General features: G+C 51.2%; 1 protein-coding gene across 24 annotated transcripts in view; it reads right to left on the bottom strand.

The window, feature by feature from the left end:
* NLRC5 (NLR family CARD domain containing 5) overlaps positions 1-19120 on the bottom strand; it is a 128258-nt gene that overhangs the window by 16161 nt on the left and 92977 nt on the right. For 20 of the 24 annotated variants that reach the window (XM_055079054.1, XM_055079058.1, XM_055079057.1 and 17 more), the window contains 14 exons: positions 18193-18237; positions 17058-17147; positions 16085-16168; positions 13704-13787; positions 11111-11200; positions 10860-10922; positions 8654-8740; positions 6761-6844; positions 5873-5962; positions 5428-5493; positions 3628-3711; positions 3457-3540; positions 1027-1113; positions 433-510 (listed from right to left, as the gene is read on the bottom strand). In XM_055079054.1, the coding sequence (XP_054935029.1) occupies positions 433-510; positions 1027-1113; positions 3457-3540; positions 3628-3711; positions 5428-5493; positions 5873-5962; positions 6761-6844; positions 8654-8740; positions 10860-10922; positions 11111-11200; positions 13704-13787; positions 16085-16168; positions 17058-17147; positions 18193-18237 (1116 nt within the window). Of the gene's footprint in view, positions 1-432; positions 511-1026; positions 1114-3456; positions 3541-3627; positions 3712-5427; positions 5494-5872; positions 6567-6760; positions 6845-8653; positions 8741-10859; positions 10923-11110; positions 11201-13703; positions 13788-16084; positions 16169-17057; positions 17148-18192; positions 18238-19120 lie in introns of those variants that run through there. The other 4 variants (XM_055079070.1, XM_055079077.1, XM_055079076.1 and 1 more) reach the window with 4 other exon arrangements.

Below are 19120 nucleotides of genomic sequence, written 5' to 3'. Positions count from 1 at the left end.
TCTCTAAGAATGGATGATGGGAGGACTTGACTAAGTCTGGGTGGGTTGGAGGGGCCTCCCTGAGATGGTGGCATTTAAACTGAGACCTGAAGGATGAGGTCGAGTTAGCCAGGTGAAGAAGGATGAAGAAGGAAAGGGAGGAGAGAATATTCTGGGCAGGAAACAGCCTGTGCAAAGGCCCTGAGGTCAAAGAGAGCAAGGTGGTATTTAAGGTACTGGAAGCTTAGCCGGAGCCTAGACTGGGGTTTGGGGTAGGGATAGATAGCATGAAGAGGTAGGTTGGGCCAGATCTCACAGGCCATGTAGAGACTTTGGGCATCAAAGGACCCTGAGCAGGGGCATGAGAATTATTGGTCAGAAGCAGCAGTACCCCCCTCTCCCCCTCCCTCCATCACCAGCCTCTCTCTTGGGGCCCCAGGTACTGGGTCTCACCTGAGGGCCACGGCTTCTGGGTTCTCCTGATGGGGAAATTCGAGCTGGATACAGAGCTGCTGCTGGGTCTCGGAGATGCTGAGGAGGGAAGGGGTAGCCAGCGTGAGGCCCACAGCAGCTTTCCCGTATAGGCTGTGCTGGGACTGGGGCTGCTCAGCCGACTGAGCTCCCAGACCCAGTGGGGATCCGGACATAGGTCAATGAGACACCAGCGCCTTTGCTCTTAGCTAGTGTATGGGATTCTGGCATCTCTGGTCACAGAGCCATGGTGTGTGTTACTGTCACCGGGGGCCCCTTCCAGACAACCAGCATGAACTTCCAGCAGTGTCTGTCTGGGATCTAACAGCGCTTTGTCTTGAACCTGGGGCTGCCTTCCTCTCTCTGGTCCTGCGGCTTGCCTACTGCACAAGTCCCAACAAGTATGTGTAGCCCCTCACATATGCCCCAGGAGCTCCTGCCGTCTTGGGGACCCAGAGAACTCACTAGGGATGCAGCTATTACCCCACAGGACAAGAGACCAACGTCTAGATGACGGATGGTCCCAATGGTCATGAAAAGATGAAGAACTTGAGGGGGCCTCCTCCCTGGACTTACCTTATTCCAGTGACGTTGCCTGAGGCTTGGGCACAGACTTCTAGCAGCTTGAGCACCCCGGCTTTGCCCACCCACGGCTCCTCCACCCTGTCACAGAGGTGGACACAGACAAAGGTCGCCTAGGGTTAGTGGGGGTGGGGAGGAAAGTGCCAAGGGGGCTGCCTAGAGGCTTTTTGGGTTTTGCTGATTTTTAAAAGAATAAAATTTAAAATGAGGCATAAGCATAAAACAGAAAATTAACATCATCCTTGTTCTAACAGTTATGCAACCATCCAAAGGGAAAATGTTATTTTTTTAAACAATATTTTTAGGTTTACGAAAAGGTCTACATAACGTCACGTTGCAAAGATAAGGAAATAAAACTGTATATGAAACATGATCCCAATTTTGTATTTAAAAAAAGGAAAAATATATATGGAAAGGGAAAAACACATATGGTGAGGAACAGGGAGACAGAGCTATGAGAAAAACATATTAAATGTTAATGGTGATTGTTTCAATTGTAGAATTCTCTTGAAGTGTTTTTATTTCTTCTTTAGTTTTCAGTATTTTCTGAACTTTCTACAACGTGTATGCATTAATTTAAAGATTTCTTTTGGATGTGAACCATTATTTTAAAGTCTTTATTGAATTTGTTCCAATATTGCTTCTGTTTATGTTTTGGTTTTTTGGCCACAAGGCATGTGGGATCTTAGCTCCCCGACCAGGGATCGAACCCACACCCCATGCATTGGAAGGCGAAGTCTTAACCACTGGACTGCCAGGGAAGTCCCTGTATGCATTAATTTAGAAGCAGGAAAAAAGAGAGCTGTTTAAAACATTGCTGCTTCTAAAGTTATGTTGAATTTTTTTTTCAAAGTACTATTTTCTTCTTACGTTCTTCTGGGTTTTCCACAAATTTCTACGAGGAGTACACATTATTTTTAGAGTAAGACAAGTTTTATTTTAAAATGCTATTTGGGGTGACCTAGCGATTCTACACCAAAGAATTGAAAGCAGAGATATAGAGATATTTGTACACCTATGTTCGTAGCAGCATTATTCACAATAGCCAAAAGGTGGAAGCAACCCAAATGTCCACTGATGGATGAATGGCTAAAGAAAATGTGGTGTGTACACACAGTGGAATATCATTCAGCCTTAAGCAGGAAGGGAAATTCTATAATATGGTACAACAAGGATGAACCCTGAGAATATTATGCTGAGTGAAATAAGCCCATCACAAAAAGACAAATACTGTATGATTCCACTTGTATGATGCACCTAGAGGAGTGAGATCCACAGAAACGGAGTAGAAAGGTGAGTAGAAAGCCAGGGGCTGGGGGGAGGGGAAAATGGGGGGTGGTTAATGGGTACTGAGTTTCAGTTTTGCATGAAAAGTTTCGGTTACACAGCAATGTGAATGTACTTAACACTACTGAACTGTGCACTTAAAAATGGTTAAGATGGTGAATCTTATGTTACGTGTACTCTACCACAATTTTTAAAAATGTCACGTTGGGGAACATCCAGACTCTATCGGCCTCATCATGGGCTGAGTTGAGAAGTGCACAGCATTGGCCATGAAGTAGGTATTTTTAGACACAAATCCCATGGAGCCTTTCCAGTTCCAGGAAGGTCAGGGGTTAGAGGAACAAACTCAATGACATCACAAGGAAGCACCAGACAGAGCCAGAAAGTGGGACGGTCTACAGCACAGGGGACCGGTTTTGTCAACGGTTCACCCATTAAGAGTCCGAACGGCCATCACCACTCCATGCAAATGTGGACCTTGCCCGGATCCTGGATCCAAAGAGCCAGCCGTCCCATCTGGGGAGAGTGGGAAATTTTAGATTGGACTGGGTAATACCTGACACTAAGGAATTGCTACTGATTTTTGTAGGTGTCCTAATTCAACTGTGATTATGTAGAAAATGTCCTTATTTTTTAAAGACTTGTGGTGAAATATTTTGGAGTGATATTTTATGAGATCTATAACTTACTTTAAGACACTTCAGCTAAAAAGTAAAAATACGAGGCAAATATGGAAAAACACAAACAACTGTCAAAACTAGGTGATGAGAATATGAGTTTTCAAAATTGTTTTTCTACTTTTTGGAAACTTCTGTTTTTTTGAAAGTTTTAAAATGGTCGCAGTGAACATACAAACATGATATTTGTTACATGTTATTTCTGACCTCAGCTCGGTGTCCTTTTCAGTTTTCTCTTTTTCTGAAGTCCCCAGATATAGGCCCCACCTTGGGGAGGGCAGCTTCTCTGCGCCTGAGGGGGTTTCTGGGACGAATGGGCAGGGTGGTTCTACATGCAGGTGGCAGGGCTCTGGATGCAGGAAACGGCTAAGACCATGACCTCGGGGGGACCCATACTTCAGAGCCCACCTCTGCCCCCATTCCCACCACGGCCCCCTCCCAGGGTCACGGGCAGGCGTACCTGAGAGTGAGTAGCCCTGCCGGCCACTTTAGCAGACCCAGGAGGATGGTTAGCTGCTCCAGGCCCAGGAAGCACTGGGTCAGCCTGCAGACAGAGGTCAGTTACCAGAGAGGTTCTGGCAGGGACTCTCCACCCCTCAGCTGCCCCCACGGGCTGGGCCTGGTCACTCACGTGAGCTCCGTCAGCCACAGGGCCTGGCTCAGGCCAGTGGCCAGTCTGGGCACGTGCTCTGGCCCGAAGCTGCACTCGCTCAGCCTGAGGGCAGAGGGCAAGGGACAGAGCTTGGGCGAGGCCTGTTGGGACTGCCATCCTGCTGCCAGGACCCATGGGGGAGCCTCCACTGAGGACGAAGGCCTGAACCAGAGGCCTGAGAAAAGGCCAAAGACGCAACCCCTGCTCTGGGAGCTTCTCTTCTCTTTGGAGAGACCACCTCCCAAGAAAGTGCGAGGAGTCAGTCATTTACTGAGCCCTGACTATAAGGCAGGTCCTGTGCCAGCCTCTGGGTGCACCATGTGAGCACGCAGGAGTGCCTGCCTTACGTGTAGTATCTCACTGAACCCCAAGAGCGTCACCGACAGACAGAGAAAGTGGCCAACCCAAGGACACACAGCTGGTAAGAAGCAGGGACAGATTCGGGTTTCAATCCAAGTCAGCCTGACTCCACACCCCAAACCCATGACCGCTTGCTTCCCTAGTCTCCAGTACCACCCTAGTCCAGGCTCCCTCGGGGGCAGGGGGGACTGGGATTCTTGCTGTGGCCCTGCCCTCCCACTTCCCCGTGTGGCCGGCAGACGGGCCTCGGAACACTGTCTCACAGACAGACGGGCTGAGAAGAGGGCCCAGCACAGCACCACGGGGCCGCTCCCTCTCACAGGACAGGGGCCACCAGAGGCGTCCAGGAGGGGCTGACATTTGAGCTGGGTCTTAAAGGATTAGGAGAATTTGATCTCGGAAAAGGTAGGGAAGAGAACGTCGGGCTGAGTACGCAGAAGCAGGGAAGCTTCATCAGGCAGTGCGTGTTTGGTGAACAAAGATCCCTTGTGGTTGAATTTGTGCGCACATGTGCTGTGTGTGTGTGGGGGGGTGGTATGTGGTGTGTATATACTTGGTGTGAGGGTGGTGTGTGTGTGGACCGGCGGGAGGGGGGGATGTGAGGAAGAACACGGCGGGAGGTGACAGCCAGATCAGACTCTGAGGGAGAAGACCAGGCCAAGGAATTTGAACTTTATCCTGAGGGCAATTGGGAGCCACCGAAGGGCTTAGAGCAACGGAGTACCACAGTCAGATGTGTGTGTTGGGGAGATCCCTCCAGGTGCTGTGGATGATTGGAGGAGGCCTAGCCAGAGGCAGTGGACCGATTCAGAGTCCAAGACCAAAGGTGAAGTAAGACATGTAGAGGAACTAACCCAAGGCTGAGAGAGAGAGAGACAGAGCTCAAGGCTACCGGGGGGAATAATAATAACAGTACTAATAAACAACTGATACAACACTCAAATAAGCCAGGGCCTTTCCAAGCACTTCATATATATTAACTCATTTAATCCTCACAATAACCCTAAAGGGTACGTCTCACTATTATTCCCATTTTACAGATGAGGAACTGAAACACAGAGGTTAAGTCACTTGTCCAAGGTCACACAGCTGGTAAGTGGTAGAACTAAGATTTATCCCAAGTGGCTCCAGAGTCTGATCTCTTAACTCAGAAGCCTCCAGACTTATACTTAGGACTTGGCTAAGGGGCACAAATACCACTCAAAGGCCCAGCCCAGCGGCTGGAGGTGTGGGGAGACTGGGGACGGAGGTGTGGGGAGACTGGGGACAGATGTGGGGGAGAGGCAAACCCAGGCAGTAGCTTGAAGCAGGGTGTGTGAAGGAGGAGAGGAGCCAGAGAGGAAGGAGGCATGGAGGCCACCACAGGGTCAACCTCCTCTCCCCCGTCCCCCCTTCCCGTCCCCCAAGACCAGAAATTACCTCAGTGTCTTCCTAGCCTCCTCCTGTCGGGAGAAGTGAATCCAGAAGCTCTGCTTGGAGCCCAGGCTGCAGAGAGAGGGGTGTATGGAAGCCGAGGGCCCAGCTTCGCCGGCATCCTTGGGACCCAGGCGCCAGGGGGTGAGGGAGGGAAGGGGGCTGGGTCTGCAGGGGCAAGGGAGGGTGGAAGCCACGGGAGAGACCCTTGCCGACCAGAGGAGACTCCCACCTCCTTCTTCAAGGACCCCAAACCTGGTGTTCCCTAACCCGTCGCCTCCCTAGGCCCTGTGGCACATGGGCCTCAGAGGATGGAAACTATGATCCCACGTTCAGTGAACCCTGAGACTCAGAGAGGGGCAGAGGTTGCCCAAGTCACACAGGTGGAGGGCCACTGAGCGTGCGAGTCTTGCTTCCCCACCATCAGCAAGTGGCACCAACGTCGCCTTACTTCACTGAGGCCTCCCGGACATGTGGGCAGGAGGGGAGAGTCTCCAGCAGGCACAGGACACTTTCCTGAGAGATACCGTTGTGACTTAGACTAGAGGAGAAAAGAGGTTCAGGATGGGGGTGGGGTGGGGGGACGCACCTCAGTGGAGCCCTGCCCAGCCCCCCTCGTCTCTTCCCTTCCAGCTGTCATCTCCCAGAGGAGCGTCCTCAATGTCCGAGTGTCCGTTCTCCAGGTGGAGACACTGAGGTCCAGAGAGAGGCCAGAGGGGTGCTATCCCCACACGGGGCAGGTCAGGCACCAGACTATGAGTCTTTGAGATGCCCCTGTGGTCTGAGACCGGGTGATCATGAGGCCAGGCTGGCAACTCCAGCCCCACAGGGGTCAGGGATGCCCAGGGCACAAAGCCCAGTTGCCTAGCAACGGGTTGTATCCTGGCTCTGGCCGCCAGTCTCCCAGGTCACTGGGGAGACTGAGTGAGTGAGGATGACTTCCTAGGGACCCTCCCTGCTGTGGTGACATCCCCAAATCCGTGTCCCCTAGATTTGGTCAGAGGAGCTTCAGGGATGGGATGGACCAAGAACCAGGACAACTGAGATCCAGCAGCTGGTAAGGGATGAACTGTTGCTCCCTACCTGGAGTCAACTTGGGTCACCAAGCTTTAGTCACAGCCTCTCCCGGGTGTCTGGTGGGAGCTCTGCCCACAGTGGGCAATAAGGGAAGGAAGAAAGGACCCCAAGGTAGGCAGGGGTCAAGGTAAGAATCAGCCCTTTCCCCTCCCCAGCCCTTGTCCTCTGCAGTTCTCTAGGGATGCCTCAAAAGAAGCCCACTAATGTTCTTGGCCCTGGGGAGTCTTCCTCCTTGCTGTGCTTGAGGCTGCTCATCACTTACTCAAGTGAACCGGAGATGGGCACCTGAGGGAGACATTCCAGGAGGCACCTGAGCCCGGCATCACCCAGCAGGTTTGCTGAGAGGCTGCAAGAGGTACGAGGAGGTTGTTGGTCCTCAGACGTGCCTTCTCTTCAATTACCATCACTGCCACTCTACCCACCCAGCACTGCCACTCTACCCACCCAGCACTGCCACTCTACCCACCCCCACTCTGCACTACTTCTGTTCCGACAGCGCCGTCATCACCACCAGCACCATGCCATCACTGCTACTGGCCACCACCACCTCCACCACCACTAGAATTATCACCACCATCCCCCTCACCAGCACCACAGTTAACCAGGCCTAATGATCACCAGAGTGATAATTCCCCTTCGGAATCTGGTGACCACTCCCAGGACGCATGTGCAGCACGGCCATCACCCCCTCCACCACTCTGCACTACTTCTGTTCCGACAGCGCCGTCATCACCACCAGCACCATGCCATCACTGCTACTGGCCACCACCACCTCCACGACCACTAGAATTATCACCACCATCCCCCTCACCAGCACCACAGTTAACCAGGCCTAATGATCACCAGAGTGATAATTCCCCTTCGGAATCTGGTGACCACTCCCAGGACGCATGTGCCTCCAGCAGGCTTTCGGGGGTTAGAGAAAAACCAATTAGCTTTTACTATGCACTTGGCCTGCATCCGTTGGGAGCCATACTTTTTGAATAAGAGTAAATTCAGGAAGAAGAAAGATATTTGGAGGATGCATTTATCCATCAGATTTCTTCTTTTAATTTGAGAATGCAATATCTGAAGTTGCACCTTTCTTATTTCCCTTCATTGTAGCATTCTATGGTTTTAGCTACAGTTTCAGAAACAATATAATCAGCGTGCCCGGGAGTATCTGATTTTTGTCCTGCATCTTTGAACTCATTTTGCCCCTGATTATGACACTTTGAAGCCTTGTTTATTTTGTCTTTTCCTGAGAAATTTTAAAAATGAAAAACTAGTTTGTCTCAGGAAGCCACTTAATAAAGTAATCTTTAAAAAAGCAAAAGTTCCCTCTATAGTGAAAAAACAGAAAAACTTAAAGACATCTTGCTTATTCATCTTTCTTTAAAATACATGATTTTTATCAGTCACATTTCTCTCCTTGGCCACATCACAACAGGAACTCAAATTGTGGTTTTTCGGGTAGACAGCTCTCTTTACATCCTGCTTGTCCTAAGCTGGACTCCTAACAGTTTTGAGCGAAGACCGCATCGTACTAGTTGTGTGACTTAAGGCAGCTGCTTAAACTCTCTGTACCTCAGTTCTCTCATCTATAAAATGGGGACAATAGTACTTAGGGTTGTTGGAAGGATAAAAAGAATATGTAAAGCACTTAGGACAGTGGAGAAACTACTCAATAGGTATTAGCTTTTTTTCACCTACCCATGCGGGCTGCACTATTTAGGCACCCAAGACAAGCCACACAGATACCACTTCTCATCAATACGAGAGCCCACAAATCCCCACCCTCCAGGGCCCTCCGCAGGCAGGGGCATTTGCTGCTCTTAACCACCTGCCCGGCAAACCAACGGATCCCTTCTTTCAGGCCCCGCCAGCCAGCAGAGCTCCGGTGCCCTGATCAACATGAGGCCAAGGGGCTCCTGTGGCCCTTTGTGAAGGGCTCCCCAAATTAGATCAAGGGCATACCCTGAATGAGCTCCACCATGGTGGCGGTGGGGAATGGTAGGGATAAAATGGGGACAGAGAAACCATGTGGACGTGACTGAGTCCCAGGCGTCCCATGCCCTGTTAGCTGGTCCCGAGAGGTGCTGAGTGCACAGGCGCGCACGCACACACACCCCTTCGGTGCCACCCAGGCTCCTCTCCCTCCTCCTGCCCGACTTACTCCAGCTGGCTGAGGTCTTCACATTTGCTCAGCAAGCAGCAGAGCGGCTGCACGTGCTCCCGGCTGAGGCCGCAGCCTGTGAGTCTGCTGCAGGAAGGGGTGCAAACCGGGGATGGGGCCACTCAGACCCTCTGCCCCGGCTAGTCCTGGGTGCGGCCTCTGAGTTTCAGCAGGGCCTCACCCAAGCTTGGATTCTCTGGAAACATCCAGCATCCACCACTCCCACCTCCCTCCACAGCAGATCCCACCAACATCCTCCCTCTGGGGAGGTGGTTCTCAAAGTGTGGTCCCCGACCAGCCCCACCAGCATCCCTTGGGAACTCGGTGAGAGGCATATTCTGGGAACGCAACCCAAACGCGCTGAATTAAAAGCTCTAGGAACAAGGCTCTCCAGACTGATTCTGATTCAAGGTGAACTACAGCTCTCGGGGGTCACTTTAATGGACAGACATGAGGGTGGAGTGGAGGAGACTAAGGGTGATGTCTGCTCCTGCAGACGGTTATTGATGCTGGAATCAAAAGTAATAGTAAGTGTCTTTGAGAGGCCTACATCGAGACTACACAGTAAGGTAAATGAACAGCTTATGGCCAGCCAGCAACTTAAAAAAAAAAATCCTAAAATGAGAAAGTACCTAAAACCAGTATCTAAAATTTCTATCATTGTTACTCTCCTTCATGATTTTTTCCATAGTCCTAAATTCCCTATTACCCTACAGTTTACTTCATATTTTTAAATCAGCTCATTCTTTTTATTTAATGCATGTATTGGAAAAGGAAACCCTGTATCACTCACTCCAATGGAAAACTGGCATTGCCTGCCCCAAACAGACCATAAGCATAAGGATGCAGGAAACAGGAGCAAAATATCATCATTAAATTCAAGCCAGACATTGGCACCTGCTGAGAGCTCTCTCTTTATTTAAAAGGGAGCTTAGCAAATGTTAAGAGGTGTTGTAGACACGCTAACACCTAACTGAGGCTTCCTCTTGGCCTTAATCAGAGAATTGAAAAGGGAGGAATTCAATGAAGCTGAAGTACTCTACTATCGGCCCAACCTCCTAAAAATCATCCCATCCTGGTCTTTGTCCTACGTTTTGGAAATCAGACTTGGAAACTATGAAGGTATCCTATAAGTCACGATAGTGTTGAGTTAAGACAGGAATTGGAAAGTCTACAGCCCAAGACTGCCTGCTTTATAGGACCTGCATACTAAGAATAGTCTTTCCATTTTCAAACAGTTGAGAAAAAAATCAAAAGGAGACTAACATTTCATGAAATTCAAGTCTCAGTGTCCATAACTCCAGTTTTACTGGCACACAGACACATGCCTTCGTTTACATATTGTCTGTGTTGCTTTCAAGCTAAAACAGCAGGGTTGAATAGCTGTGACAGAGACCCTATGGCCTGGAAAACCCCAAATATTTACAATCTAACCCTTTACAGAAGAAGTTTGCCTGCCCCTGGGCCAGGAGCGCTATAAGGCTCCCTGGATTCAAGTCCCAGCTGTACCCCTTCCTGCTGCATGACCACAGCTGTGAGTGTGGTCACAGGCCCACACTTATGGGACGTAATCTGCATGAGGCTCTTCGAATGGTGCCCTACAGATGCTCAGCAAACATCAGCTCTTTATTTATTGTTATTTCGCAGCTGAGGAGGCTGAGACGCAGAGAGAAGGGTCTGGTCCAAGGTCACTCGGTGAGCCAGTGGCATCAAATAGCTACTAGAAATGTCATCTCTGTACTTAGAGGTTATTCCCTGGCCCCATTATCCTGTGCAATGCTGGCTCCCCTCTCACCAAGGCAACCACAGAGCACTGGTCCAAGAGTCAGCGGTGTGGCGCAGGGGGACACTCATAACTGCGAGGGCCTCTCGTGCTTTACACGTTGCCTCAATTCCTCTTTGCCAACGACCTGCAATATAGTGTCTCCCTTCTCCAGCTGTGGAAGCTGAGGATCAGAGAGGTTAAGGAACTTGCCCAAGGTGCCAGGCCCTTGTGGGGTTGGGATTTAAAGCTTGGGGGGCAGGTTGTGGAGTCCTTTTCCTCAGACCAGGCCCCTGAGCTCTAATCCTATCTGCTGTGGACTCCTTGTTTGCCCGTGACGGAGCCCAGCCCTCTCAGTCTGTCCTCTGCTCTGGACATCCAGGAGGCAAGTCTGCTCGTCCTCAATCCCCACTGGCTGCTCGGGCACGGTTCCGGGGGACTTACCCACAGCACCCGCCTTCCTGCTCCTCGCTAGACCTGAAGTGCAGGGTCACGTGATGCAGGGACCTGGAGCAGACAGCACCTGGGTCAGCCACCCTTGACCACAGCCTCAGCATGCCCTCATGGGGCAGGCCCCCCTCCTCCAGCAGCTGAGTCTCTGACTTTGGTCCCACTATCTCCATCCTAGCCCCTCACATCCAACAGACTCCAGGCACCACCCTCCTAGGTTCCGGTTGTCCCAGGGCAATGCTCACCTGAGATCCACCTTCTGAACCCGTGGGCACAGGCTAAAGATGTCAGCCAGCAGGAGGGGGCTCTTTGGGGACAGTTCCATCTCGGTCAGCCTGAGAAGGAAAGGGGCAGGGCCCTATGTGAGCAAGCTGGAACCAAGCAAGATCAGTGGGCAAGAAACCTGGACAGGCTGGAGGCGAATGAAAAGGATGGGGGGCTGGTGGGTCAGCCAGGCATTAAGGAAGGAGACAGGAACTCAAGAGGGAGAAATAGGAGCTTGAGGTCAAGTGGACTGAGGTTTTAGCCCTAGTTCTGCTTACTGGCTGTGTGTCCTTGGACAAGTGACTTAACCTCTCTGAACCTCAGTTTCCTTATCTGAAAAACAGAACTACTTACACACCTTCCTCTAGGGTGTCATGAGGACTGAATCATATCAAGCTTGTGCACTGCCTAGCATGATACCCATGCTTATTGTTATTATTATATTGTTTTTATCCCAAGCACTTATAGGTGAGTCCTTGTTGACAAGGAGCGGGAAGCTTTAGGTCCTTAGAGTTTCTCAAGCTCAGCATTACAGAGACAATTCTTTGGATTTGGGGGCTGTCCTTTAGGAAGTTTAACAGCATCCCAGACCTCTACTCACTAGACGCCAGCAGTAGCATGACCTCCCACCCCCTCTGCCATCATGACAACAAAAATGTCTCCATTGCCGAATGTCTCCTGAAGGGCAAAATCACCCTCCAGCTGTGAACCACTGCCTTAGAGAAAGTGAGATGCTTCCATCTTGCCCTTGGAGGCATCCTTGGTGTCTCCATTTCCCTGGCTCCATAAACCCTCCATCAGCTTGTCTTGTTAGTTACAACCCCAAGATCCACCCTGAATCTACCTGCTTCCCTCTCTCCCCACAAATTCCCAGCCCCCAGCACCCCAAGCAGTGCCTGGTCCACAGCAGTGCACAAACAGTATGGACTGAATAATACTGGGTTGGCCAAAAAGTTTGTCTGGGTTTTTCAGTAAGATACTATAGAAAAACCCGAATGAATTTTTTGGCCAACCCCATACAAACCTTAAGCACTGGTGAGGATCGGGCTGGCTACCTCATTCCAAAGACAGATGAGGAGTTGGGGGCTGATGCTGTGTGACTTGGGCATAGAGAAGTCCCTCTCCGGTCTGAGGTTTCCTATCTATTCACGTTAGCCCACAACTTGTGTGTCCAAAGGAACCCTTCCTGATCCATCCTTTCCTGTCAGGGTGGGACCATAGTGGATTCTGTAGTTTGACATGGGCTCTACCACACTTGCCCACCTCTGGGAAGTCACACATCTGCTCCCTCCCCTCCCAAAAGGACTCAGGGATAAGTGAGATCCTGGATGTGATGTCAGCTGTCTCAGGTGTCCCGGAGATCCTTAGCAGGAGTATTTATATTGATGTTTTTAATGGTATGACTTAATTTAATTTAATTTTAATTTTCTGTTGTATTTTTCCATATCAGCTGTAGCTGCTCTTATTTAAAGTAAATCCTTTTGGGCTTCCCTGGTGGCGCAGTGGTTGCGAGTCCGCCTGCCGATGCAGGGGACACGGGTTCGTGCCCCGGTCCGGGAAGATCCCACATGCCGCGGAGCGGCTGGGCCTGTGAGCCATGGCCGCTGAGCCTGCGCGTCTGGAGCCTGTGCTCCTCGGCGGGAGAGGCCACAACAGTGAGAGGCCCGCGTACCGCAAATAAATACATAAATAAATAAAGTAAATCCTTTTAAAATTCTAATCAGTCTGAGCTGAAATTAGAAAATAGAGTTTTAAATACTTTGGGGATGCTGCTTAAATTCCCCTTTTACAGAATTAGATGGTGACCTTTAAAACTGGTGTGTGGGGACTTCCCTGGTGGTGCAGTGGCTAAGAATCCGCCTGCCAATGCAGGGGACACAGGTTCGAGCCCTGGTCTGGGAAGATCCCACAGGCTGTGGAGCAACTAATCCCGTGCGCCACAACTAATGAGCCTGTGTTCTAGAGCCTGCGAGCCACGACTACTGAAGCCCGCGCGCCTAGAGCCCGTGCTCCGCAACGAGAGAAGCCACCGCAATGAGAAGCCCGTGCACTCCAATGAAGAGCAGTCTCCGCTCGCCGCAACTAGAGAAAGCCCGTGCTCAGCAACGAAGACCCAATGCAGCCAAAAATAAATTAAAAAAAATAAAATACATAAATTAAAAAAAAACCAACTGGTGTGTGATATATACATGACCTACAACTATAAAGTCTCTTTATAGAAGTAGGTGACCTTTCTGTGGGTGGAGAGAAGAATGATGGCCCATTTGTCACAGGCCTTCCATTCTTCAAGGTGCTTTTAGAGCAACTATCTTGTTTGAATCCCAACCTTGGGGGAAGGGTTGGAGACTATTAGTCCCATTTGTCAGATGAGGAAACTGAGGCTTAGAGGGGTCAACTAACTCCCCCCTGAGGTTGATAAGGTATTAGGGAAGAGCTGGAAGCAGACCTGAGCTCCCAGTTGTGCCAGGTAAAATGATGAAACAGCCCAAGAGAAGCGGGGAGGGGGCAGAAGGGGATGGCTTTGCAATGCAAGAGCCTCAGTCCTGCACAGTGAAATGGGGAAACCAGTCTTACTGCAGCAGGCTTAGCTCAGGGAGCCGGGGTAGGTGGTGCAGCAGGGTCTCCAGGCTCTGGTCACTCAGGACCTTGCAGGACAATCTGTGAAACAAAGCATCTGAATGAGGTGGGGAGATCTTGGGAAAAGCTAAATGGGTCCTAAGCCAGGATTGTCCAAAACACCCCCTCTGAACACTGGGGTCCTTGAATTACCATTGAGGCTGGAGGAAAAGGAAGGTCATCTTTGCTTGGAAAATGCTGGGTTAAGCCCCATTAGTTTTCTTTGCTGCAGGACGTCTCAGAGCCTTTAATCTGCCCTTGTGCATTGTGAATTTCTAAAGGGCTATAGTAGACATTTCCCCCCCAAAAGGCATGGACTAGTAGGATTATCATTTTGAGGGCCATGAAGACTGGTACCCTGCAGAACACACCTGTTAAGAAGAGAATGCCACCTTAACCCAAAGTAGTGAACGTAATGGTGGCAATTCAGGCGCGTAACAGGTCAGCAAAGGAGAGACGCAGGGTAGCTCGGGTCCCTGACTGCCCATCCAAACCAGGCCAACCAGCTGATCACCTGTCTAGATAAGTCAACAGAAGCCAGTCCACTTAGGAGAAACTCCTGATACCCATCCTTTGGTCTCTGCTCTGGCTGGAGGACTGGGTCAACCAGAGTCTCTAAGCACCTTGGGGTTTACATACAGCCCTCCCTGGGAGTCTAGAGCCACTTCCTGACCCCCAGAGGCGTTTGGACTGTATTTTCCTTCTGCCTTTCTCCCCTTTTGCTGCCCCTTCTCTCTGTCCCTGTTTCTTTGTCCCCTGCAGGCTGCCCTTTCCCCTCACTGGGGCTGCCAGGAGGCTGGCCCATCTCCATCGCACTACTGTTTGGCTGAAGGGGGACCCAGCTTCACCTTGGGGGGAACAGTAAAAGGGGCCACCTATGGTTCTGGAACTGGAAGCGAGGAGCCTCTGCCAGGGCCCAGGCTGTAGGCTCAGCTCTACCCTCTCTGTCCCGGGATTGGGCCTGGGGCTCTGGGCACAGGCAGAGCAGAGGCGTTCACTGAGGGGTAGTCTGACCACAAACACCAGTGGCTTTCCACTGGACCCCAAATACACACAGTGCTACGGCCTCTGCTTGGGGTCAATGTGGGGTTTACACACTGTTTGTTTTTGTTTTTTTTTAAGCGACAGAACCTTTACCTTTATTTTGGCATTTGGAATGCCAAAATGTATACATCATGTACCATGGTGATGAGTGATATTAACAACCAGGGGCAAGTGTGGGGGGAACTCTCTGCACTAGTTTTGCAACTTTTCTGTAAAGCAAGCCTTAAACTATTCTCAAATAAGTGGTTTATTTGAAAATTCATTGGTTCCACACATCCTGATATTCTAGGAAGGCCACAATGTTCTGTTATGAGACAAAAGTTCCCTGCAAATCTTGTTAAGATCCTGTATCCGTTAACATCAAAACCGCCTTCCTCCGTAGCCGTAAGTGTTTGAACGCGGAGAGAGGTACGGAAGGACACACCCCAGGTGTCAACGTGGATAATGAGCTTGTTGCAAGGACCAGAGGGCATTTGAGACTGGAGCCAGAAAGCAAGGGAAAAAAAAACTGTGGCAAAATGGAAAAACACATACCGGGTGATGTAAAGTGAAACTGCAGAATGCAGCTGGCCTGTGATTTCGAACAGGAAAAAACTTGTATATGCAAATGGAGAAGGTCACCAGGACAAATGACAACACTGAGTCGATGAGGGATGGGGTTATTTAGATGAGGGAGGTTTGTCTTGGGTTTCTTTATTTTAAGGTAATTATTGTAATAAAGTTACATCGATGATGAGGGAAGGAAAGTCTGACCGACCACTTTGCAGATGACAAAGCTGAGGCCTGAGGGGTTAAAGCCATTTGCCCAGAGTTACCCAGCTTGTTGGTGGCTGAGCCAGGACTCCTGATTCTAAGCCCAGCCTCTGGTCACAGACCCAGGCGTTCTGGGGTGAGCTGGTAACCCAGGCTGGGGGATGCCCTGAGGAGGGGCCTTCAGAATGACAGGCTCCAGCCACAGAGGCAGGCCCAGCTGGGCGCCAGGGTGGGGCTCCAGGGGTGGAGGGGTGGGGGCAGACTGGGGCTCCCAGGTGCCTTGAGTTGAGCCGATGGGGAGATGAAGCCCTGGGCCCGGCAGGGCCTCTCTCAGTGGGAGGGACGAGGTGCCTGAAGCTGGGGCCTTTGGGAGGCAAGGAGCCTTCCACCAAAGGGTTAGGGAACTCCCATGGCATAGGGCTACGGGGTCTGGCAGGAAGGGACCAGGAGGGACTCACCTGGTCTCTAACCAGGACACCCCACCCCAGGTCACTGGGCAGGTGCCCACGTTGTGCCCCTGGGGCTGTGTCCTCCGTACTTACTTGACTTCCAGAGGCCCCGGGCACTTCTCCAGAGTCTCACAGAGGCGGGAGAGGCTATGGGGCTCCAGCTGACATTCCCTGAGGCTGAAAAGGGGCAGCGGGCAGGGCGAGGGGGTCAGGGAGGGCTCAGGGCCCCTGTCCAGCCCCAAGGGCTCTCCGCTTCTCCCAGCAAGTCTCCTCCCCAACCTGCAGGCCGCCAGCCCCTGCACTGCCAACAGGGCGCACTCTCCACCCCTTACAGCCCCCAGTCCCCCCACTCCGACAGAAACAGTCAAGGCCCCCTGAGCGCCCAGCTGCCCTCGTCCAGTCCCAAGTCCTCCCCACGGCCCCTGCCTACATCCAGGCCATCGTTGTCACTCGCCTGGGCCACCTGAACACCCCCTGGGTTCCCCCTCTTGCCTCCCTGCAATCCTCCACCCTGCCAGCGTCTTATCTTTAACAAATACAAATCTGGCCAGCCTCTCCTGTGCTGAAAACCCTCTGTGGCTCCCCATTATCCTTAGGCTAAAAGCAAAACGACTTTCCCATGTCTTCACTCGCCTCCACTCTCCCTGTGTAATAAGCTCTAGCCACACAGAAATGCTTCCCCAGAGCCAAGCCTTCACTCCCCTGGGCCTCTGCACGAGCTGTCCCGCCTGCCTGGGATCCTGCCCACCCCGTCCCCAGAGAACCCTGTTCAGGCCCCAGCTAACGTGTCTCTCTTCTTAGGTGAGGAAATCAAGCCCCAGAGAGGGGAGGAGCCCAGCCAGGGTCTCACAGGCCCTCAGGGCAGAGCTGGGAAGTCTTCAGAGAAAACAATGCAGAATCTTCTCTACGGGGAATGCTGGAGCCAGCAGCCCCGTCACCAGCCCTCACACTTCTTCCCCCTTCTCTCAAACTCTCTTTCCCCTGTCTCCCAACCCCCAGGCTCTCCACTCCCTCACCCCTTACCCCATTGTGGTTACCCCTAAACAATAAGTGGTTAAGATGGTACCAGAAGCTCCTGGAGATGCGGCGCTGACCGAACCCCAAGAACTGGGCTCCAGCTTGGAACTCTGGCAAAGATCCAGCAGCCAACAGATCCCTAGGAGTGGGGAAATCATTCTGAAAGTTCAAAGCATCCACATTGGAAGACTAGACTCATTAGTCGGGGCTGGAAGGGGCCCTCGGGACAGTCAAGCCCCTCCCTGTACGGATGGGGCAACTGAGGCCCAGGGAAGGGAAGCCATAGTGAGGATGCCAGCAGCTTATACCTGTCCAGGTGGGCAGCACCTGAGCAGGTCGAGGGGAGCTAGGACAGAGCCCTCCTCTTTCTGACCACTGCTGTAGGTATCATCCACCTATCTGTGCCTCAATTCTTTTGGCTTCAAGAACCCAGAGAGTTCCCAGAAATGGAGACCCTAGCTCGGCAAGCAATACCACCCCGGCTTCAGGCAGCCCACCTGCTACGGCAGTGTTTTTCTCTAACGCATTAGCTGGAAATGCACTCTGCCCAGCTGGCCCCGCTTTAGGAGCCCTGTGCTTTTGCCCAGGTGAGACGAGGGTGCCGGGCTCCACTAGGGGGCAGCCGGGAACACCTGCGGAGAATTAACTTGTTTACCGCAAAGATGTGGAAACTTTTTCAGAGCACCAACGGTTCTTGGCTTCTCTAATGTGATACTCAGAGTGTGAAAGGGCGGGGATTCATATGAAGTCAGGACACTGCAAAGTGCTGCAAAGGTCCTCAGTGGCAGAAACACAGCGGCTCCCCTCTACCCTCCCACACATCCGCTCTCCTAACACCTGCTCTGCTGCAGCATCACCCGTCAGCCCCTCCCTCCCATGTGCACCCCTTCTTAGAAAAGATTGAAAGCAGCTGATTACTGCAAATTTCTATGGGGGAGGGGGTTACAGAAGTGATTAATTCCAGCCTGCCAGACCTGGGCTAACAGATAAGAAATGGAGACGAGAGAGAGAGGAGAGGCCCCCCAACCTCAGAGCTTTCCCTCCTTACCCGTCTCTTCCATCACCTCTCAGGATGACGCGTTGGCTCTCAGAGCTGCAGGCAGAGAGGAGGCGGCAGGCTGAGAAAGGGACAAGGGCGAGAGAGAGAGGAGAGGCCCCCCAACCTCAGAGCTTTCCCTCCTTACCCGTCTCTTCCATCACCTCTCAGGATGACGCGTTGGCTCTCAGAGCTGCAGGCAGAGAGGAGGCGGCAGGCTGAGAAAGGGACAAGGGCCCCCTTCCCAGGCAGCAGCAAGAGACCAGACAGTCTGGGTCAAGGAAGACCTGGATGGTGGCCTGTTTTCTCAGCAAATAGGACAATAAATATACATACAAAGCACACCACCGATATGATTTCCTTTGATTCTCACAATAAAATTGTGAGGTAAGGAAGAGTTGGTTTTTTTTTAACATCTTTATTGGAGTATAATTGCTTTACGGTGGTGTGTTAGTTCCTGCTGTATAACAAAGTGAATCAGTTATATGTATACACATATCCCCATATCTCCTCCCTCTTGCATCTCCCTCCCACCCTTCCTCTCCCACCCCTCTAGGTGGTCACAAAGCACCGAGCTGATCTCCCTGTGCTATGCGGCTGCTTCCCACCAGCTATGTTTTACATTTGGTAGTGTATATATGTCCATGCCACTCTCTCACTTCGTCCCAGCTTACCCTTCCCCGTCCCCGTGTCCTCAAGTCCATTCTCTACATCTGCGTCTTTATTCCCGTCTTGCCCCTAAGTTCTTCAGAACCTTTTTTTTTTTTAGATTCCATATATATATATGTTAGCATACAGTATTTGTTTTTCTCTTTTTGACTTAACTTCACTCTGTGTAACAGTCTCTAGGTTCATCCACCTCACTACAAATAACTCAATTTCGTTTCTTTTTATGGCTGAGTAATATTCCATTGTATATATGTGCCACATCTTCTTTATCCATTCATCTGTTGATGGACACTTAGGTTGCTTCCCTGTCCTGGCTATTGTACATAGAGCTGCATGAACATTGTGGTACATGACTCTTTTTGAATTATGGTTTTCGCAGGGTATATGCCCAGTAGTGGGATTGCTGG

The sequence above is a fragment of the Physeter macrocephalus genome, chromosome 17 (assembly GCF_002837175.3).
Source record: "Physeter macrocephalus isolate SW-GA chromosome 17, ASM283717v5, whole genome shotgun sequence".
NCBI lineage: Eukaryota > Metazoa > Chordata > Mammalia > Artiodactyla > Physeteridae > Physeter > Physeter macrocephalus.
The sequence above is the reverse complement of the archived record's forward strand: the minus strand, read 5'-3'. Positions and strand labels throughout refer to the sequence as shown.